Here is a 23664-nt window from a genome sequence, read left to right on the forward strand (position 1 = left end):
CGGAAATTCTATTTTTAGAACCAATACTTCATTGAACAGACGTTAAAAATAAATTTTGATTTTACTATAGAAACTTGTAGTCTAGGCAGTTTTCCATTTAGTTGTAAGAAATGAACATAAACACATAGAAATATAACTATAAATCCTGTTTAATTATTCTTCAACCACTACAACAGCAGCAATAGTGAAACACAAACTACAACACAATACTATACTAAGGTTTTAGAATGCAATGCATTGTAATTTTAAAGTTAATGAACAGATGAAATGAAAAGGAGAGTTGTCAAGATAAACAGCCAACCTGGCCTCAAGACACCTGAAATGTAAACAAAAACATATTAAGTGTACAGTTATGATAAAGCTTGCATAGCATTGAACTACTTAATGAGTTGCACATATAAAATTCGATGAATTGATTTATCCGTTGAATGTATGTTTACACATGAAATAAATTTAATTGCGAGGACTCTTACTCTAACAATGCACCTGGTATATGCTCCAAATTTTTAGGTTCTTAGTGGATTCCGGCTTGTTTTGTTCATTTACTTTCCTTTCAGTACATGTAATTTTGATTATATCATATTCTTTGTTGTTTGTCTATTTTCACTATCTAGTCTTTCCACGGTGTATACTTTCTTAATTTCACTCGAGACTTAGTTCCCTTTGTTGCTTTTTGAAATATGATTACCTGCATTAAGTTTGGTGTCAGGGTAGCTTTTCCTGCACATAACATCGTATCATGTATCATTTCATTGTATGTAGAAGATTACTGTTATTAAATTTATTCCCACGAGAATCAAATGTCTTGCTTGACACATTATAAAGATAAGTGATGTGTTTAACGGTAATACAAGCGAGTTTTTTTCGAAATTCGGAAGATCTTTTGGAGACCCTCAATTCAAGATTATTATCAGAAAATGATAGCATTAAAACCTATGATATTTCAGCACTGTATTCTATTATTCCCTATAATCAGTTAAAATCCCGACTCAAAAACACACATCCTTGTTTTTCCAAAAAAGGCGTTACATCTACCTACAAATATATAATTCTTGGTAAAGATTCCTCATACTTTGTAAAAATAACACCAACTCTTGTTCCAAATTTTTGAAAATGTTTTCAAAATACTGGAATTTTGATCGACAACATACTTGTCCAGAGTAGAGGACGCGATTTCAACAAACGGTCGGCATTCCAATGAGAACGAATTGTGCGCCAATATTTGCTAACCTATTCCTTCACTCTTATGAGGCTGATCTGATCCGAATGAAATAGTTTAGCCACATCCTTTAATCTCAGTTTCCTCAATATAGATGACATTTTATCTTAAAACAAAACCTAGCTGCGGAGGTTTTATACATCGCATCTAATCCAAAGAACTTAAGGTAGTAGACCTGGGTTAAAGAAGGTAATCGAAATTGAAAGGATTGTAGTCACTAGATCGTTTGAATGACTCCTAGTATGCAAGCTTCAAAGTGATACTAATGTTAAAGAGAAATAACTCCAAGGAAGGGTTCAACTTCTAGAACAGGGTTATGTTGCTACAAGATTGAAATCATCAATACAGAAGCTTTGTGGTCATCATCATGTCATCAGAAAATCGTGGATCGTTTCGGTGTATCCATCTGCGCCATGAAAAAACTAATTTGTTCAAAGTGTCATAGTTTTCCTTTCCTCTTTTGTCTACCCCGGGATTTACCTTTTATGAGCAACATTTGGCGGGTATTTCCAGAAAGGAGAGGACGATTACCTTACCGGTGCACCTGGTCCATGTTCCCAGTTTTAGTGGAGTCCGAGTTGCTCGTTTGCTTTTGTTACTTTATATCTTTGATTTTAGTTACTGTATTTTCTTTGTTGTGTATCTCTGTTTTCCATGTCTGGTCTTTTTCCTGGATTACTTTCTGTTGCTTACCGCTATAAACTTGGTTCCCGTGAGTACTCTTTCAAATGGGTACTTTGAGGAAGATTTTTAATAAGGTGGAAAAACAATTGAAATGATACTTTAACGACAAATCAAGATTCCTTTAGATATAATATTAAAGTTGAAGTATGAAATGGCCTCTGTCATGAGGCAGTACGGCTTTAGAGTTAAAAAATATACCTTTTCTATAATTTCTATAATTTTCTATAATTTCTATTATCTTTGCTCTACTCTGGACTTTACTTTTTATGAACAACTCGGCGGGTGTTTCTAGAAAAGCAGAGGACGCTTACCCTACCGGTGCACCTGGTCCATGCTCCCAGTTTTTAGTGGAGTCCGAGTTGCTCATTTGCTTTTGTTACTTTGTATGTATGCTTTTAGTTACTTTATGTTCTTTGTTGTGTCTGTTTTCCATTTCTGATCATTGTCCCTGGATTACATTCTTTTGATAACCGCTATAACCTTGGTTCCCTTGATTACTTTTCAGCATACTATATCCAGCATTGAATTACGTTAAACATATAACTTTGTCAACTTCGTGCAGAAGTATAAATATTTGAGTGGCATTAATTTGCAACAGCGTTAACTAAAGCTGTGCTTAGCAATGCTCTTTCATCAATACAGTCATCATAATTTGTTACTTGGCAATCCTGTTGAATATTAAAACGATTTTAGCCATAATGAATATTTATCAAAGAATAATTCAATGCCTTACCCTACTATCATTAAAGCATTAAAAAACTACACGGTGAACTTTTCTGAAATTGTTTTTTATTAATTATCATAACTGTAAGAAGTCTAGTGCGTAGTTAAGGCAAGCTCTGGGAGAACGTATGAGTTGTGATATGAATAGTCCATATAATCTCAGCTTTTTACGAATACTGAATTATGATTTGTTTGCAAAATAGAGATTTTTTTATATAAGCCAATAGCTGAGAATCACCCCCTTTTATGTTATTTTGATAAACTATGAGCCTAGTATCTCTTCTACAAAATGGAAAGAATAAATTTCGATATTGAATCTGCTATATCAATCCTTTTAAAGTGTATATGACTTAATATTCAGTTATTTAATTAAATATATTAACAAAATGACCCTAAAATACCAAATATTGCGCAGTTTGGCCAATGATTCATATTTAAAAAAAATAGAAATATTTTGGTCCTCATTGTTCAAAATCTTCACGGTGAATTGTCTTTACAATTTGACAAATGATGCCCCCAATTGGTGTAATATCATGTACAAATTTAAAGAAAATTGAATTTTGGGACATTTTAGGGGTTACCCCAGGTCTACTAACTTAAGATGAAGTATAATACAGACACTGTGAAGACATCCTCATATCTTGACCTACACTTAGATATCAACGGTAAAGGAAAACTTTTGACAATTTTACGACAAACGTGATGAGTTTTCTTTTAGAATTATCAACATTCCTTTCATCTGTGGCAACATTCCTTTACCTGCGTATGGAGTTTTCATATCACAACATATAGGTTATGTCAGAGCTTGCTGCAACTACGTAGACTTTTTGTATCACGCTAGACTTCTTACCATTAGGCTTTTGGAACAGGGTTATGTTGCTACAAGATTGAAGTCATCACTACAGAAGTTTTATGGTCGTCGTCGTGAACTCGGAGATCGTTACGGTTTATCCATCAGCACCATGAAAACTTATCTGATTAATGTGTCATAGTTTTTCTTTTCTCTTTCGTCTACTCCGGACTTGACTTTTTATGAGCAACTCGGCGGATGTTTCTAGAAAAAGCAGAGGACGCTTACCCTACCGGTGCACCTGGTCCATGCTCCCAGTTGTTAGTGGAGTCCGAGTTGCTCATTTACTTTTGTTAATCTAAGAGAATATGATGGCGACAATAAAACTTTTGTAGTGATGACTATAATCTTGTAGCAACATAACTCTGTTCGAGAAGCCTAACTGTAAGAAGTCTAGTGCGTAGTTAAGGCAAGCTCTGGCATGACGTATGAGTTGTGATATGAATAGTCCATACGCAGGTACTGAATGGATGTTGCCAAATAAATTGTATAAAAATGTTTTTTTATAGCTTATCTTTTGGCTTTACATGTAAATGGGCGACGTCAACATTCTAAATTCTTTATAGATGGAACACACGACCGTTCGAAACCGCATTTAATAGGGTGGGTAGTATTACCATACCTGCAGCATTATAATCACTGACGTCTCTTGAACGTATTTGTAATGTTCCTGTCGCCTTCACACTTCTCCTAGAAACACCAGTGTTTCTTTTCATTCTCCACGTGGCGCTATTAGAGCACTTCGCCTATAATTTGTTTGAACATTGTTACTTTATAGTGTAAATCAATTCAATTAAGCTTTATTTCTTACATATTACTTTAGGTTTAGTGTTTTCACAATTCGCGAAGAAGATGAACAAGAAAAAATATATTAATAAAAACAACAAAGAGATATAAACATAAAAACATCCTAATAACAATAATTGAAGTAAACAAAAGAGAACACGACGAAGACAACACAAAAATGATCCTTGGCCATAAATGGGCAGCCTAACGGGAATCGCTCACCATTACAAAGTACCCAAGTTCGCTCCGTTTTAGTGGGGTTCGTATAGTTTTTGTGTACTTCTTTATTGTTTCATGCTATACGATCTGCTGTACGATCTGTTCTGCTTGGTATTGTGTCCAAAAGTCGTACCCGGCGTTGCATTACCGATGGATTTCCCCAGTTTGATCGATTTGTATTGCTACTTATGAAAAGTTGCTAATGACATATTATTCACACTAAAAATGTTTTCATTATTCACATTAAAATGACTTCAACTAGACAAAAAAAAAAAAGAGAAGTACGATAAGGAAAGCATGGACTCGAGATACAGATGCTTTTTAAAAGGAACATAATCCGGGGATGATGACTAGACGAAGATAGACACAAAAACAAAGAACATGAAATGAACAAAATACACGTACAAACAGGCACCGACTCCACTTAAAGCTGGGAACAAGGACCAATCATCGGTAGGGTAAACATTCTCTGTGTTATCTAAAAGCACCCAAAACGTTTCTAATATTATTTTACGTCCACATGAGGCGAACACGAAGACTATAATACAGTAATTACGGTGCATTAAAAATCCATGAGTGCACGGTGATGAGTCTAGAGATTGGTCAAATGGTTTCCATATTCTTTAATTTCGGCGAAGATGTAATGATGCGAGGGAGACATGGCAGAGTTTTTGCAATTTAATATCATAATTTTGTAACGAGGAAACGGGAAAAAATCAAATTAAAAAGTTGATCAAGAATCATTTATGATTGAAAGTCCAAATTTACCGTTCTTTAATGTATTAAAAATAATGACATACACCAACCCAATGAAATATTTTCCAATCCATAGAAGAGAAATCTTTGTTTGATCTTAATACCACTTAGTGGTCTAATTAAAGAATAATCATGGGAACCAACATTATAGCGGTAATCGAAAGAATGTAATCCAGGGACAAAGACCAAACATGGAAAACGGACATACACAACAAAGAACATAAAGTACCTAAATTCATACATACAAAAGTAACAAAAGCAAATGAGCAACTTGGAATCCACTAAAAACTGGGAGCATGGACCAGAAACACCGGTAGGGTAAGTGTTCTCTGCTTTTCTAGAAACACCCGCCGAGTTGCTCATAAAAAGTCAAGTCCGGGGTAAACATGGAATGGTGAGTTAATTATATTTGTGAAAACTAAATGACATATGATGAAACAGAATTTTAAGTTTCGAACACTTGGTTATATTACTAACTTTTGAAACTTACACTAAGTATCATGAGAGCACTACTTACATTAAGATTACAATGCTTATTCTTATCATCTTTGCGACATACTGTAACATCACATTGAATCGTCACATCACCATTTGTGGCAAAATTAAACCCATACATCTCAACGTAAACAATCTTATTGTCCAGGTTGACAAAGTTCCTCATGAGGTGGTAATTTTTCGATGCCAATGAAGCACAGCTTACAAACAAAAAGTAAAGTAAAAATCAATGAATTATACAAGACACCTTAGAAGATACACAAGTATTATTTACACACAGGAAGGATTTGCAATTAGGAACGTTTCTTGCAAAGCGCAGAATTTAAAACAATTTTACAATCTTTAAAACTTTAAAATGATAGTTTGATAACACAACAAAACAAATTCAATTCGATATATTTTTATGGCCTTCAAAGTTGCGTTTTCCATTTAAACTTCAACTATTATTAGGTAGAAATTAGGGCGATATTGTTTCTTCACACATAAACCTTCAGCGTTTGATCTGCTGCATTTTAAACTATATTTATTATTAAGTTTTTATCTTTGCATATTTTATTCGAATTGTAAAGGAAAATTAGGCTTTAAATTTATTTCCCATTAGATTAAAATCTACTGAGATATCTGAGTATCTGAGATATCTATGAGCACTGAGATAAAGTGTTTAGCTAAATGTTGTTTATTGAAATAGCAATCACAAGCTCAGTTTTTGAAGATTATTAGGATAAAAATGTATTACAAAAATAACATATTGATCTAAGTCTCAAAGTTAAAATTGTTCAAACGGGTTGTATTTTTACAAATTTGTTATGGCGAAAAAAGTAAACTTTCTCAGCATGAAGATTTATGATAAATGAGACGACATTAGTTTTTTTTTATTATAAATTATCCTTATCCGTGCAGCAAGATACCTTCATCTCCCGCATAAGGCGTATAAATTTCACAGGTGATTCACTATGCTTGAGCAAGTAATAACAATTCTGATTTCCTTGAACGCCATAATTATCTGCGTAACAGATTCCTCATCAGGGGTATGAGGAATCACGTCTCAAAAGGCAACTTACCAAATTCTTTTTAAGATATCATTCCTTGGTTGAAAAAATACTCAGTTTCTTCTGAAATAATGAGTAATGATTTATGTTTTGTAAATTGTTCTCCCTGACCATTGATTTTGCGATCATGACACAATAGCATGTAAATGTTATCTAATTGCCACTGGTAGATTCACCCTGCAAAGGATGAGGGAGGTATATGGCGCTGTAAAACCTAGATTGAACCGACAATTTTGTTTGAAATGCCTATACCAAGCCAGGACTTTGCGGTACAAGCTGCTCCGCTAGTATATTATCTATTTTGCCAAATTAGTTTTCGACTTGACTTGATTATGGATCGGATTAGTGTTCGGTAATTTTCATATTACCTTTAGCATGACGCTATTTAAATTTATTTAAGATAATGATAGCATGCAGCAGATTCCACTTTTCAGATATTTTGTTGATAGAAATGAGGAGGTCAACGAATATTTATTCAAGAATCACGTAGAGGTAATAAGTACCAATCCATATTAAATTTAGACACAGCCAATGTAAAAGGTAATTTAATGTACTTTTGGTCTGAATACATCTATTTTAATATGACGAAAGGTCATCCTGTCTTGTATACAGATCTATATCTAGGAGAAGCCAATACATTCATCGCCCTATTAGATCAATCAAATTGATCTGCTAGTCGTAGATTTGTGCAGAAAAAAATAACGACAAAACCATGCTTTTTTGGTCTGCATTCGATATATTTTTACGTAAATATATTGTTCCTTCCGTGTACTGATCTGTATGTCATAAAAATTAAATACATTCAACTCCTTAAAAGATTGATTCGTACTTTTCACGAGTCCATAAAACCACACTGTTTTGGGTGGTAACAGTTTCAGCAACAGCTCGGGTATTTCCACCAAATGCAATACATGTTTGTGGGGATATTTTGTAATCTAAAATGATAAAACGCTTTGTTTAACACCACATTTTGTTCAAGAATAATCAAGGGAACCAAGGTTATAGAGGCAATCAAAAGAATGTAATCCAGGGACAAAGACCGTACATGGAAAACAGACATGCACAACATAGAAGTAATTAAAATCATACATACAAAGTAACAAAGCAAATGAGCAACTCGGACTCGACTAAAAACTGGGAGCATGGATCAGGTGCACCGATATGGTAAGCGTTCTGTGCTTTTCTTAGAAACACCCGCCGAGTTGCTCATAAAAAGTCATTTAGACTTTAGAAATTAAAACTTGCAATCTTAGCTGGAGTCATTGCATTTTTAAATGAAGTAAAACATTTCATCATTAATAAAATATATAAGAAATTAAATTGTCCCAAAATCTACTAAAAGTCAATAAAGCAATATACAAGTACAATACACAGTATGTTGTTTTCATGTGTCAGAAGAAATAACTACCTTTATTTATATTGCGAGATGTAATAACGGATGTTTTGACGGAGGCTTTATCATTTTTAATGTCAGAGATTGCCATTGCAACACAGACATTTTGTATCGCCTACACTTTTTACAATTAGGCTTCTGGAACAGGTTCATATTTCTACAAGATTGGAAACATCACTACAGAAGCTTTATGGTCGTCATCATGAACTTGTGATCGTAACGGTGTATCCATCTACACAATGAAAACTGATTTTTTTTAACGTGTCATAGTTTTTCCTTTCCTGTTTCGTCTACCCTGGACTTGAATCTTTATGAGCAACTCGGCATGTGTTTATAGAAAGCTGTGGACGCCCACGGTGCACCTGTTCCATCCTCCCAGTTTTTAGTAGAGTCGGAGTTGCTTATTTACTTTTGTTCCTTTGTATGTATTAATTTGGTTGTTTTATGTTTTTTGTTGTGTGTTTCTTGTTTTCCATATCCTGTCTTTATCCTTATATTACATTTGTTTTCCCGCTAGAATCTTGATTCCATTGATTACATTTAGGTTCCACTGATTACTCTTTATCACGGTTCATATTAGGTGAGACGCAAGGACGGGCTCAGATATAAACAGTGATGAAGTCACTATCTCTTACAAAACTTTGAAAAGTTAAAAAAATATATTGGCCCGATTAATCATACAAACAAAATTACATTCAATAGGCTAATATTTCATGAAATTTTACGAATGTGAACGACATTGTTTTCAAAGTACATTTGAAAATATTTACCAGAAGAAAACGCAGTAGTATTGCTAAATCAGACCACTGTCTGTTAAGTGCCTTTCTCAATAAAAATCAGGCAGAGTCGAAACATGATATGAAAAAACCCACCAGTTTGAAACTGTTTTGGACAATTTGCACCATCAAATTCAAGGAAAAGGGAGTATTTTCTGTCATATAATGCCGATAAATGAAGTTATAATTTGCTTGAAATACATTGAAAATGAACATTTTGATGGCAAATAACTCTGTCAAAAACCTTTGAGCATATCTAGTGATGCAGAGATGAATTGGTGTCCTTTCTATATAAAAGAAATCATCTTTAAGTTAAATCATGTTATAGGATTGATGTTTTTTTTACAGGCATATTTCTGAGTATACCTATTTTGTCTGATTCTTACAAATACTTATACTAAGCATTTAAATTAAATATTATATCAATGGGTTGTAAGAGTAATCTAATATTGATAAAATGTTTTATCTTTCTGTGTTTGTTATCCATGCTTTATAGAACGATAAATGTAAATGAAACCCATTACTCAATTGTCAGAGTTGGATGAATAATTGTTGTTTTGTTATCAGGATGAGTAAGAATTATTTAAACATTGATACTTGTTTCATCCCTTGAATTGCTTGCTTATATTTTGATGCCATATTCTATTTTTTGCAATAACATTGGCATGGATAACTATCTAGTTTTAATATGATAATAATAAAATTACCTTGAGATCCCATGTATTTCAAATACATGTAGAATTTATCACCAATAAACACAGTCGAAGTATCGGGTAGGTTATTCAAAACAGCCTCAGATTCAGCTTTTTCGCTTTTAAACCTCATTTCAACTCTCCCGATGTCGTTGAAGTTTTGTTGTATATTAACTTCATCACTGAAATGATGGAATCTATATATCTGCATTTAGTCGTAGCCTATCAATGCAAAATAATTCAGGTGTATATTTTGGAACAAACGAGTCACTCATATTGTATAATGGATTTTGTGAAGAATTACAAAGCGAAGACTTATTGAAGGAATAATAAAGTCATAGTAAGTTTTTGAAAAAAAATCAATTTCGTGTTAAAGCTGCAAATATATATCGCAAGTCCAACTTTTGTTAAATACGAGGAACACGAACTTTCTATCTGCTTCATCGTTGATAGGAAAATGACCTTAAAAATTGTATTATTAAAATATTGGTAAATTACCAACTTTGGAGTATTGAAGTTGCCAAAATTGATAGCACACAGAAAAAAAGTATAGATCGACACTTTTTAGTGTGCTCGTATTGTAATGGCTACCAAAGTTGCAATACTTATATCCGTCATAATTTGGGACACGACATCGTCTTGTTAGTTAGGTGTTCCAGCAATTTTAAATCGGACTCAAACGTTGCATCAATTGTTTTATCAGAGAAGTAGCAGTTGCAGCATAACATATGCCGATTTCTTTAATCCGGTTTTATCCAGCCCCAAGGCGTCCTATATACAATGGCAATAAGTTGCATTGTACGATATCAAATACAAATCACATGTTAAAACTGTCATTTAATGATAGATGATACAACTTTTTTTACACAAAAAGTTATTTTATTTTGTTGACAGTTTAATGTTATCGTTTCAAAACTTTAACAACTGATATCTATAACACAGAATTCTTCAACCCGGTTCATTGATGTGTAATAGTTTTCCACCTTAAACGTATTATGATTAATAACCTGAATATCAAACGCTTTCCCTTGTAGCCATCATATCAATCTTTTATGACTAATTAGGATACTAAGTATTTACCAAACACTTACTTGTGTAGCTCTTAAATCCTTCTTTACTTTACAATCGGCTAACTGATTGATTGAATATAATTGCTGCTTTTAGCATGACATTTTTCTGAGAAATAGTAATGTCGATAAAATGAGTAGCTGTTTTTTTCAGGAATTGGAATCGTTTTCAGAAAGATAAGTGTATCGGTCTGATCGAACGTTTATGCAAAATTTACACGCGAATCAAGACACCAAAAAATGTTTTCACTGTAATTTCTTATTAAATCTAAAATATTGCAATTAAAGTTACTAAGCCAATGCGAATGCCGAAAAAAAACATATCGGGGTTTACATTGAATGATTAAGCTGTCAGAAATTGTAAGAATAGAAGAAACCATTTTCAATTTTATGACTTACCCTACCCCTATATGACCGATAACATGGTTCTGCACCCCTCCATCTTGTATTTTTTTACATTCGATTTTGAAGTTGTGGTGATCTTGTCCTGCTGAATAGGGCACCGCGGGAGAAGGTGGAGCGGTAACTTCATCTATACCACTGTCAAATGACTTGAATGTAATAATCCTGTCCTCCTTTGAAATAAAATAAAAACAAATTGCGATTTGGTTGATTAAATTGAAGCTAGTGCCAGCTGTGACGAAACGTTCCTATATAATTTGCCAACCAATAAGATATAATCTTATTTACAGTTTTATATTACAATTCAAAACTGTTGAATAATATTTAGTATTTGAGTCTTGACAAATGTTCAAATTAATGAGTAATTAAGGAAACCAAGGTTCTAGCGGAAACCAATAGAATGTAATTCAGGGACAAAGACCAAACATGGAATACAGACATACACAACAAAGAACATGAAGTAACAAAAAATATATACAAAGTAACAAAAGCAAATTAGCAACTCGGACTCCAATAAGAACTGGGGGCATGAACCATGGTACTAATGCTTTTCAATACCACTGGTATATTCACGACGCGATGGGAGAGGGAGGTTTAGCGCAGTGTAAAACCTAGATTTAACCAGCTGCTCCGCGGTGTAATATCTTTTATGCAAGACTTATTTTGGACTTGACTTGATCATGAATGGGATTAGTGTTCAGTAATTTTGTCGTACCGAACTGTCTGTCCCATTGCTGCATTCGGCAGGTATAAGAATGTGACCAAGTTTATCATCTTTTATCAATTGTTTACAAGCTTCTGGTAATGAAATGACAGCGCCTTTATGAGTTGCGTTAGTAATTTCTATACTGGATTGTTCCGAAAACCCGCGTAGAACTATTCTGCCATCTTCCATACAAGCTAGGAAAATAAGAATTTTCAAAAAGGATTGAAATGGAAAAATAAAATAAGTACAGCTTTTTTTAGTTTCGAACAAAGATTGTTAAACAAGTATCGGTAGCTGCAGACATTGTATCTATTTTCTCGAAGTTCGTTCGATTTAGAAAAAAAACTATCAAATAAAATAAATAAAACAGACATAGTAAATGTAAATTTATTATTTATAGACATAAGAAGTCGTAATATAAAGAAAGAAGAAAAGTCTATTTCTTAATTATACTTTTTTAATCCTTAGATGTTATATTTAAAAGTTCAAATTATCGATTGGTTTGAATTATTGTGGCAAATACAATTCATAATCTTCTATTTTCAGTCATTTGTTTCTTATTGATATTCCAAATTTTCCTTGCAGTATATTGCCTTACTGTAAAAGTACTGGGGTGTCTCCTGTTCGCTTGGCATAAAAACTGCCTGAAAAAGTAAACATTCCATTGCAAACTAATCAATGTTTATATTTAAAATGTGTATGTGTGTGAAAGAATAGTTGTCAATGTCGGTGGTTATATAACGATGAAGAGGAAAAAAATCATAAACAAACATCGCAGAGAAATAATTTATCAGTAAAATAAAATGTGGGCAAATAATTGTAAATTTGCAAAGTTTTAACAACTCGTAAATATGTTTTATTTTCCTGCATATAATATAAAAGCCTAATCACACATTAGTTATGGTTAATCTGTTGATTTAAGCAATACGTTAAGTGACGGATATTTCATGCATTTTATGAGGAGAAGGATTTTTAATTAGAACAAATTTGCTTTGCATTAGTCCAAACCGCTAAACCTGGATGTTTAATGTGCTTGAATACAGAACTGAAAGCTTGCAGGAAGGCATAAGACTTCTGTCGGACATTATTTTCTTCCACCCAAAGAAGTCCCATTCGATCTTGCTTTGTATAGATTCAGTGTCGACCAATTTCAAAGTATACCTCGGCTGGGAATTGACACCACGACCTTCCGTAATCGGTGGTCATTATTGGTCAATCATATAATTACTATTATTATTTATCACTGTTTTAGTATATAAGACATTCTGAAAGACATATTTCTTACCGTCATAAGTATGAGCATAATCTTGATCATCTTCTCTTTTGTTTAAAGTCTTCGTTTCTACAATATCTAAAAAAAATTTACACATAATTCCTTTAATTAATCTAAGGATTCATTTTTGAGAATGTTAATGAACATTTTTGAAAAAAGAAACGTTTTCTCAGAGATGTTTGATTACAAGAAGAATATTTTCTGTTTTTATTATATAGTTTGTACTCACATTTATGCTTAATGATGACTGAATCGCTTGTAGTTTGAATTATTCATAAAAGTCAAACTAGCATTTGTAAACCCAAAGACACCAAAATATTTCTAATCTCTATATCTATATTTACAATAAGATAATTCTGGATCAACCACCCGTATAATTAATTATTATCTATAGCTCGTATTGTGTCATATACAAACAATTCATTTTATTTTACCGAATTGCGCCCAGTAACTTACTATGTGATATACCATCTTCTTGGGCTATATGGACCATTTAAATTTAATATTTATTCGTTCCGGAGACAAAAAATTCAAAATTCAAAAGAGTAATGCTTGTTTTTGAAATGAATGAGATAACTTATATTTATCTAAAATCGAGTGTGTGAAATGTGCAATTAGATGTTTTACAATTATTTGCAAAATCTTTAATAAATCACAAAAGTTGGAAAGTTTTTTTAATCACATAAAACCTAAGTTTCATTTTTTTAAATGCTCAGGCATATGTCGTGTATTTGAGAAATTCAACCTAAAATTAGTGTTACAACATGTAATGCATAACCACTGTTGTTGAAAGTTTTGCTGATCTTCCATTATAAAAAAAAACAACAAAAAACTAAAATGAGTCGGGTTCAACCAGTTAGTTATTGATAAGTCACTGTAACCATTGAAGGTCTTATTATGTTATAAACTTACACTTCATATTACTTGTAAATTATATGGATGGAGCTTCGTATGTAGATAAAAGATCAGAACGAACTTTGAATGGCTAAAAATATTTTGGCGGAAATAAAGACATTTTTGAAAGTAGACGATTGTGCAAATGCGCTGTTTTATCTAAAATACGTAATGGAGCTCGGTTTATCATATCATGTAACATTAATTTTATGATGAAAGAGTAATCAAGGGAACCAAGATTGAAGCGGAAATCAAAAGAATGTAACCAATGGACCATTTCAACTAATATAGCGTAATGCTTATAGCCAAATATGAACAAATATGTCCTGTATAATAATAGTTGTTTGCAAAATAGGGTCACAGTTTTTACTCATGGACAGTGAAATTTATTGACGATTGTTATTGTTTGTTTCCATACATGATGGCGCATACTGCAGACAATTTAATACATTGTTCTTGTTAGTTGTAAGAATCGAAATAAATCACAGAAACTCCATTTTATTATTGATTTACCACAGGCTGGTCATTTATGTCGATAATTTACCCCTAGGTGTCGCTCAGGATAAAATAATGCATCAAACAGGGTCAGCCCTTGGTAAAACAATGATTAAATGGAGTTTCCGTGGTTTATTTCTTAATTTAACCACTTTCAATATCACGTTAAACATGAAAACTGATTTATTTACTGTGTCATAGTTTACCTTTTTTTCTTTCGTCTACCCCATACTTGACTTTTTATGAGCAACTAGGCGGGTGTTTCTAAAAAGCAGAGGACGCTTACCCTACCGGAGCACCTGGTTAATGCTCCCAGTGTTTAGTCCGAGTTGCTCATTTGCTTTTGTTACCTTGTACGTATGATTTTAGTTACTTCATGTTCTTTGTTGTGTATGTCTGTTTTTCATTTCTGGTATTTGTCCCTGGATTACTTTCTTTTGGTCATCATTTTATATGGTGAATTCAAAAGTACCAAATTAACTTTTATTTAATTCTATATATCAACTTCATTTCCAAAAACATTTAATCAAATTAACAGAAATTACTTTTCGACATGAGAAAAGAATGGTAATGTCATGTGATGTCGCGTGATGTTAAGTTATGTCCGTTGACCGATTTTCTCTATTTTATATATCAACTAGCCATTACACCGATTGTATGATCAGAAGTACAAACACTTGATAATGTGAACTACAACATTTTGTGTAAATAGGTGGGTCGAGGAAACATGTATCCCATTGATTGAAGGTTAATTGTTATCACGAAATCAAATTATTGCTCTAGATAGTATTGGAAAATTGTCTTTGATCAAAACTATTTAATCATGAAAGGGCAAATTGTCTTATTTTTTAATGTTTCATACAAGAACGTATACGTTTGTGCATGATGTCAACATCGCATCTACCCAAAAGAACTTGAGATAAAGGATACTACAGACACTGTGAAGTCAGCCTCATATCTTGACCTACACTTAGAAATCGATGGTAAAGGAAAACTATTGACCAAACTTTACGACAAACGTGATGACTTTTCATTCAAAATTGTCAGCTTTCCTTTCATCTGTGGCAACATACCTTCGGCTCCTGCATATGGAGTATTCATATCACAACTCATACGTTATGCCAGAGCTTGCCGAAGCTACACAGACTTTTTGGATCGCGCTAGAAATGTAACAAATAGGCTTCTGGAACAGGGTTATGTTGCTACAAGATTGATTTATTCAACGGGTCATAGTTTACCTTTCCTCGTTTGTCTACCCCGGACTTGACTTTTTATGAGCAACTCGGCGGGTGTTTCTAGAAAAGCAGAGGACGCTTACCCTACCGTTGCTCATTTATTTTTGTTACTTTGTATGTATGATTTTAGTTACTTTATGTTCTTTGTTGTGTGTGTCTGTTTTCCATGTCTCGTCTTTGTCCCTGGATTATATTCTTTTGATTACCGCTATAACCTTGGTTCTCTTGATTACTCTTTCAATGCCACAATTGGCGTTTGTAATTGCGAAAAAGATTAAAACGTACTGATAATCTAGCTCTTCTCATTTGCATTGCAACGTTTGAATATCAAAGCGTGAACAATCGTGCACTTAAAATAAGTAAAAATCCAAATACATAGCCACAACGTGAAAAAAAGAAAACTACGCAATGTAGCATGTTGAATGAAATAGATACCATATAAAAAGTGAAGATAAGGAAAACAGCAAAAACTTAATCACTAGCAATATGAACTCACAAAAAACCAGTATTAACATTGTCCAGCGGCATCCATCATATTGCAAGTGAGTGTAAAATGATAGCAATCTAGCAACAATGACACTGATTCCCGAAAGGTTCGACTTTTATTTTCTTTTAACATTCAGCAACCACGGTTAATCGACAGATGGAAGCCTTCTATATACTCTACTTTCATGAAGTATTTGTGCGTCTGTTTTGACAGAAATCTGTCTTACTTTATAGTGTGTATTTTAAAGCAAAAATATTTAGTTCAATATACATAAAAATATTAAAAAATATGTGATAATTGTATTTGTCCGTTGATTTTAATACCAGAAATACAAGAATGTTATTTGAGAAAAAAAATAAGTAAACAAAGACAGATTTAAAAAAAAAATTTCTACCAAAGGGATTCAATATGCATTATCGGAATAATAACTGACACAAAGGTAAACATTTTGTAATATTTTTTTGTCGTTTTAAAAATTTTTGTTTCGTATTATCATTTGAGAGTTATAGTAATTTGTGCTCGATAATAATGAATAAATTTTAAATAAATCGTACCATAAATTTAAAATGATCAAAAGGATGAAAACCTTTATGCTGTAACCGTTCTATTTCAGAAGTAAAAACGATTGACCGAATATTTACAAGTGTTATAAGGTCACTGACTTAATAAATCTCTATTGGTACGTCACACCCGTTATAATGTTTCGAAGTTGCCAAGATGTCGTTTTTTTTTCTTAAAACGTCGATTTCGTTTAAAAATTAATACAGTATAAAGACAACAGTGCAACAATTTCATAACCGATTTAGGCCCAAGCTGATGAAAATGCTTGTCACAGCCTCGTCACAGAGAATATTTCATTCGTGTCTCGTCAGATAACTTGTAATATTAGACCTTCGTTTATGTACAAGTTTCGAAACAACTTAAATGTTATTTAACCTAGAGTACACCGTGTAGCGTTTACGGCATACAAACAGTCATAGATGGAGAACATTTCAAACTCTAAGACAAATTTACCACAGGCATATGCATTTTGAATTAAAGCCTTACAAGGAAAGCATTCAATTCAATAAAAACAGTTCAGGTGCATTCCATTCGACGGCACTTTGGGAGGAAAGTTAAAACAAGAAATAAATCAAAATGATAGCAACTCTACAAAATTATCAGCCAAAGCAAGACCGGAGATCTTCTATAAACGGTGAAGAGTTTCACACAACTAAAACATGCCATCGACAGGCACCGAAACAGGCGAATAAATCGTTATATATCAAATATGGACAACAAGACAGGGCGGATTTAAACTAGTTTGTTTTTGTGCTTTGTTTTCCCCCTATTTTAGTAAATGTAGATAGCAGATAACAAATTAAAACATTTTAAAAATCGGATCAAAAGTGATCTTGAGTCTCAAGTGAAAATAGGTATACAACAAATCAAACAGAATCATCACAAACAGGCTATATGACAAGTTTAACCTTAAATTAACTAAAGATAAGGTTATGCATCGTCAAACATATTAATTATTAGGTGTTCATTATAATAATATAAATATGTTTCATAATAAGTGAAAGTTGACTATTGCATAATATCAACTCTAGTTATTTCATTTCATTAATATAACGAGCCTTGGTTTGTTGTGATGTTGAAATAAAATAAAACGATGCCATGTCGAAAAAGTGATAAACTCATGATAGGTATCCTATCTGTTTGGTTCCGAGTAAATATTTATTTCGAGTGCAATCGATTGTTGTTATAGTACTTATAGCAGACCATATCTATTACACGAAACATTTTATGTCATCTCGCAAATTCCCAAAGAAATTTGTATTTCAACGATCAAATTGACTTATGACTTAATGACGTAAAAATAGGTTACATAAATTATGTAGTAAAACATTAATTTCAAAAGCCCCTTTAAAGGGGGTGATAATTGGCCAGCGGGGAAATTTTCTACAGAAATGTGTGAATGGGTAATTTATAACATGCTCTTCCATTAACAAATACACCTGTGTGTTTACCTTTAGAAAAGATGATAGCGCCTGACAAAATCAAATATTACATACTTTGTTTGAAATAAATAAGCCTCATTACAGAATACCTTCCATTGAAACAATAGCAATGTACGTGTTTTTTAATTGTCTTGCTCTTTTCCGAAGAAGTTTCTACAACATTCATGATTATTTGCGTAGGTGACTGATAAAAATTTACACAAATTATAGATAATAAGATGGAAGGGAGGGGGAGACAAAAGCGACCAATGAACGCACCAAAAAGGCATCAGGTAATTGAATTGATATAACATATGAATCCTTGTCTACATTGCCATGTCAAATATCACTTAATTATCCCTTGGATAAACAGAAATACCACTACCAATAGACCACTGCATGATAATAAGCCTGAAAAACAATCTCTATCACATGCTTTTGTTAAGCAAAAGATTTTAGTTCTTAAATGAGGAATATTTTATATTTTGTATCAAATGGTTAGTTTAAATATTAGGATAAAATGCAATAATGATATTAAAAAAGCTGCTGTATTGTCGATCAGATTAAGTGTTGATACATAAGTTGATGACATCAGGGATCAGGAAGTATACAGTCAATAAATAAAAAAATAAAAGTATTAGTAAAGGCTAATTAATAGTATTGGATTGGTACGAAAACTATACAACACATGGAGTCATTTAATTAATGAAAAATGGTTGTAAGTTGTCAATCTGCATGTGTCTATTCCAGTCCTTCGGATCATACTAGACAGGAATCACAAAATACAAAATCGAAATTATTACCCTATCGGTACTCATTTACTTGTGTTACCTGGTATATTATTTTGATTATTTCATCTTCTTTGTTGTGTTTGTCTGTTTTCCATATCTGGTTTTTGTCCCTGGGTTACATTCTTTGGCGACAATGAATGTTGATTTCCTTGATACTATCTTACGGTAGAGTCAAAAAATGGGAAATGACTAGTTCGAATCAGTAAGGAAAGTGTACAATTAAAAAAAGATGTTACTCATTACCTGCTTGATTAATGCCACTTTTGTTATTTACAAATATAGTTTTTGACGTCCGTCTCTGTGCTATTGTACCAGATTGAGTATGTCTTTTCTTTCGAGGACTCCAAGAATTATCACGTCTGTTAAAAATAAATGACCTCATTTTTCGAAAGAATCAAATGCTTTAAAATGGCGATATCTCCGCTGATTCACTTGACATGCCCGTCACAGTTTTTTGTTGTAAATTCGGCGGGTGTTTCTAGAGAAAGCAGAGGACGCTTACCCTACCGGTGCAACTGGTCCATGCTCCCGGTTTTTAGTGGAGTCCGAGTTGCTCATTTGCTTTTGTTACTTTGTATGTATGATTTTAGTTACTTTATGTTCTTTGTTGTGTCTGTTTTCCATTTCTGGTCATTGTCCCTGGATTACATTCTTTTGATAACCGCTATAACCTTGGTTCCCTTGATTACTCTTCCAATAACATCAAAACAGAAATCAAAATATGTAAGCAGGAAAACAAACCCAGAAATTTCTTCCTCTTAAACGGAATTCGATAAAATTATTTTTGAGTGAATTTATGGATATGTCAACAATCGATTAGACATATGTTTTCCTTATCCGTCCCCCCAAAAATATAGAAATAAAAAAATTACTATTACTAATATTGAAAAAAGATTAATGACGTATTTTTGTTCTATTATGAACTGATTGATTGTAATGAAAAAAATCTGGTAATACATCAATGTTACAAATTGAATTTGAGCTGTTTAGGTGGTTGCTTAGCGCTTGGGATAGAATAAACTAAAATTTAAGATAGTTTCATTTTACTTCATTGAAATAAAAGTTTATCACAAAAGATTGTTTAAGCTATATTTGAACTAAGTGAAGTATTTAACCTTTCTTTCTAATATATCTTTTTTGGGTCTAATTGATTTGGTTTAAATCTTAAAAGACCGAAATACCTTTGGAAGGAAACAATGATTTGATGTGTTACTTTTGAAAAGTTTACATCACACACAAAAGTAACTTCTCCATTTTCCTTAAATCGGAAGCCATACATTTCAGCGAACGTTATAACAGGTTTTAATCCGTGATGAAACTGACGCATAATCCTATAATCCTTTGCAAAGTTAGATAAACATCTGAAATATATATAAAAATGGGGAAAGAGTTGAATTAATGTTTAATTACTTTACAACTTTAAGCTTATAAAAATACTACTAGACGATTTAAACACAAATAAGGTAAAATACCATCGATTGTACAATTTTGTTTTGTATTGTTGATAAATTGATAACAATATTACAAACAAATCACCTAATGACTTTTGATTCAAATATTTTGATTCCGACTAAGTTCATTTGTAGTTATAAACGTAAACATATATTTCAGATATAAAAGTCTACCCTTGGTCTGTCCATAGATCGACATGGGACACCGTATAAGATGGCTCCATTCCATGGGATCCATCAAATGCCAAACATCTAGTTGGAATTACAGTTTACTCTACAACAATTGATAAACATTTTTCTGAAGTACACAATAGTCAAATACGATTTTCAAAAGCAGCGAATACATAGTTATTTTTTAATTGAATTAATGAACCTTAATGAACACACTCAAAATACACACAATACAAATTTCAAAAAAAAAAAAAAAAAAAAAAAAAATCGATAAAAAAATCAATCCAGTGCAAACATTAATTGCTACGGACCGTTCTTTAAAGGTAGAAGGATATCAGTTAAAGAATATTTTGCTAACCAACTGAAGAGCCAAATTCATTTCCATCTTTTTTCACTGTTACCTTTCAAAAATAAAATGCTCCGCCTTAACTGATGTCTCTGAAAATCAAACATCCTCACTATTTGACACTAACCAATCAGCAAAGTTTGCAGAAACTCTGTCAAAAAAGGCGTTACTAAGGCGATTTTTCTAAATTATTTATTTAGAAATACTTCCGGGATTTATGCTTTTTTAACATGGGTAGGCACTATGTAATTATTTTTCATCGAGCGTTGTTCAAGTGCGAGCATTTTAAACTATTTTGAATCATCCTTTTTTTTTTAGCTCCCTTTCCATAATCCCATACTTCATTTCTGGAAAGTGAACTATCTACTAAAAATTAAAAGTAATCAATTCAAAAATAGGTGCACCAAACGAGATAAAATCAATAAAATGACGGACTGACGTTTCAAAAGCATTATAACTCTACTACCTCATGCATTTGGATATAAATGTATACATAATCATACATACATGCTTGATAAGTAGCCAGGAAAACATTAATATCCGAGGGTAATAAATAAGATCTGGGCGAAAAGGTTTTATCAGATAGTGTTTTGAAGGTCCAAGTAGTTAAAACAAAGTAAAAAAAAAACAAAAACAAAGTACAAGTAATGAATCACGTTGAATTAAAATAATTTTGAATAATATATAAAAAAAGAATTGTATCAATATTTTGTTTACAGAAAGAACTTACCCTCTTTTCCACGATAAGCCAGGTAAAGAAAAAAATGGTCACCAATGTTGACTGAAGAAATATCATGTAAATTAATGACATCCTCTTGCGTTAAAAATTCATCGGCTTTTAGAAACATTTCCACTTCATCAACTTCATTGGGTCTTATAACTGTTGCCGTATCTCTATAAAATAATAATGTAATCCGTTGTAAAGTGAGAAGGTAGTATCAAAGGGCAGGTTTAAAAAGGTAATCAAGGGAACCAAGGTTATAGCGGTAATCAAAAGAATGTAATTCAGGGACAAAGACTAGACAGGAAAAAACAGACATATACAACAAAGAACATAAAGTAACTAAAATCATACATACAAAGTAACAAAAGCAAATGAGCAACTCGGACTCCACTAAAAACTGGGAGCATGGACCAGGTGCACCGGTAGGGTAAGCGTCCTCTGCTTTTCTAGAAACACCCGCCGAGTTGCTCATAAAAAGTCAAGTCAGGGGTAGACAAACAAAGAAAGGAAAACTATGTCCCATTAAATAAATCATTTTTCATGGTGCAGATGGATACACCATAACGATCCACGAGTTCATGATGACGACCATAAAACTTCTGTAGTGAAGACTTCAATCTTGTAGCAACATAACCCTGTTCAAGAAGCCTATTTGTTAGAGTTCTAGTGCGATACAAAAAGTCTACGTAGTTTCGGCAAGCTCTGGCCTAACGTATGAGTTGTGATATGAACACTCCATACGCAGGAGCCGAAGGGATGTTGCCACAGATGAAAGGAAAGTTGACAATTCTGAATGAGAAGTCATCACGTTTGTCGTAAAGTTTGGTCAATAGTTTTCCTTTATCATCGATTTCTATGTATAGGTCAAGATATGAGGCTGACTTCACAGTGTCTGTAGTATCCTTTAAAAAAAGGAATACATATCGAGCGAAGCAGTTGTTTATTATAGGATTAAACAGCTATTTTCTGTCGTTCATACATGCATGAACGACCGAAAATAGCTATTCAATACTTATAACTATATCCCGACATTTGGAATTTTTTGAACCGGTAATTGTATTTATAAAACCTAGTTCTGGGACAATTTAATTTTGGGGCGAATTTACTGGTAGTTGGATTTAAAGCATTTATAAGTTTCTCTTTCCCAGAGCTGAAAGTTACTCTCTGTAAACATACTTGATTGGTGAAATGTGGATATTATAAACTTTTCTTACGGCTATATTATGTAATTTAGTTCCTTGCCACACTCTTTCGAACTATACGGCTGCCATATTGGTTTCACGTTGGCTTGCATTCATGCATGTATAATTTTTCTGGCAAAGACGTTCTCGACCAATCAAAAAATGGCTATAAGCATGAAGAATCTCATGATTGATTAGAATTATTTAATAATATATACTTTCCTCCGTTGTATATTAGTTTATTCTCCGGCCACTTTATCATCAATTCAGTACGAAGAATATATATAAGTAAAATAAACTTTCATACCTATATAGTTCACATGGTACAATTTTATGCTTTACCAGTGCACCTGGTCCATGCCCCAAGTTTTAGTGGAGTCAAAGAGTAATCAAGGGAACCAAGGTTACAGCGGTAATCAAAAGAATGTAATCCAGGGACAAAGGCCCGACATGGAAAACAGACATAGACATCAAAGAACATAAAGTAACTAAAATCATACATACAAAGTAACAAAAGCAAATGAGCAACTCGGACTCCACTAAAATCTGGGAGCATGGACCAGTTGCATTGGTAGGGTAATCGTCCTCTACTTTTCTAGAAACACCCGCCGAGTTGCTCATAAAAAGTCAAATCCGGGGTAGACAAACAAAGAAAGGAAAACTATAACCCATTGAATAAATCAGTTTTCATGGTGCAGATGGATACACCATAACGATCCACGAGTTCATGATGACGACCATATAACTTTTGTAGTGATGACTTCAATCTTGTAGCAACATAACCCTGTTCCAGAAGCCTATTTGTTAGAGTTCTAGC

The 23664-nt window shown here is 32.9% G+C and overlaps 1 protein-coding gene and 1 long non-coding RNA gene across 5 annotated transcripts in view; both read right to left on the minus strand.

Moving 5' to 3' along the window:
* Nucleotides 1-23664, minus strand: part of LOC148618133 (uncharacterized) — a 35775-nt gene that overhangs the window by 6456 nt on the left and 5655 nt on the right. The window lies entirely within an intron of this gene.
* On the minus strand, nucleotides 132-14494 carry LOC148618134 (uncharacterized). 4 transcript variants are annotated; one of them, XR_015922653.1, is made up of 11 exons: nucleotides 13320-13437; nucleotides 13103-13168; nucleotides 12416-12461; nucleotides 11827-12011; nucleotides 11109-11284; nucleotides 9658-9824; nucleotides 7611-7716; nucleotides 5755-5932; nucleotides 4099-4222; nucleotides 689-1035; nucleotides 132-316 (listed from the first exon to the last, which is right to left on the minus strand). XR_015922653.1 is itself a non-coding variant. In XM_088586027.1 (11 exons), the coding sequence occupies exons 2-10, from the start codon at nucleotides 13130-13132 to the stop codon at nucleotides 977-979; spliced, it is 1071 nt and encodes a 356-aa protein (XP_088442153.1). In that variant the 5' UTR covers nucleotides 13133-13168; nucleotides 13320-13437; the 3' UTR covers nucleotides 132-316; nucleotides 934-976. The 4 variants fall into 4 exon arrangements, 3 of the variants coding, with proteins under 3 accessions (XP_088442153.1, XP_088442151.1, XP_088442154.1); XM_088586027.1 differs by having other exon boundaries at nucleotides 934-1035; XM_088586025.1 differs by lacking the exon at nucleotides 689-1035 and having other exon boundaries at nucleotides 13320-13438.

Source organism: Perna viridis, chromosome 5, assembly GCF_037379345.1.
Source record: "Perna viridis isolate PV_CMFRI_1.1 ecotype Kerala chromosome 5, ASM3737934v1, whole genome shotgun sequence".
Lineage (NCBI taxonomy): Eukaryota > Metazoa > Mollusca > Bivalvia > Mytilida > Mytilidae > Perna > Perna viridis.

Bases quoted from the DNA above. Each gene is read 5' to 3' on its own strand.
- LOC148618134 (XM_088586025.1), bottom strand. From the start codon at position 13,132: ATGATCAAGATTATGCTCATACTTATGACG. The intron at 11,285-11,826 runs GTACGACAAAAT...TTTATTTCAAAG, and splicing joins GCAATGGGACAGACAGTTCG to GAGGACAGGATTATTACATT. The intron at 317-4,098 runs GTATGGTAATAC...TTTACATTTCAG, and splicing joins CAGTGATTATAATGCTGCAG to GTGTCTTGAGGCCAGGTTGG.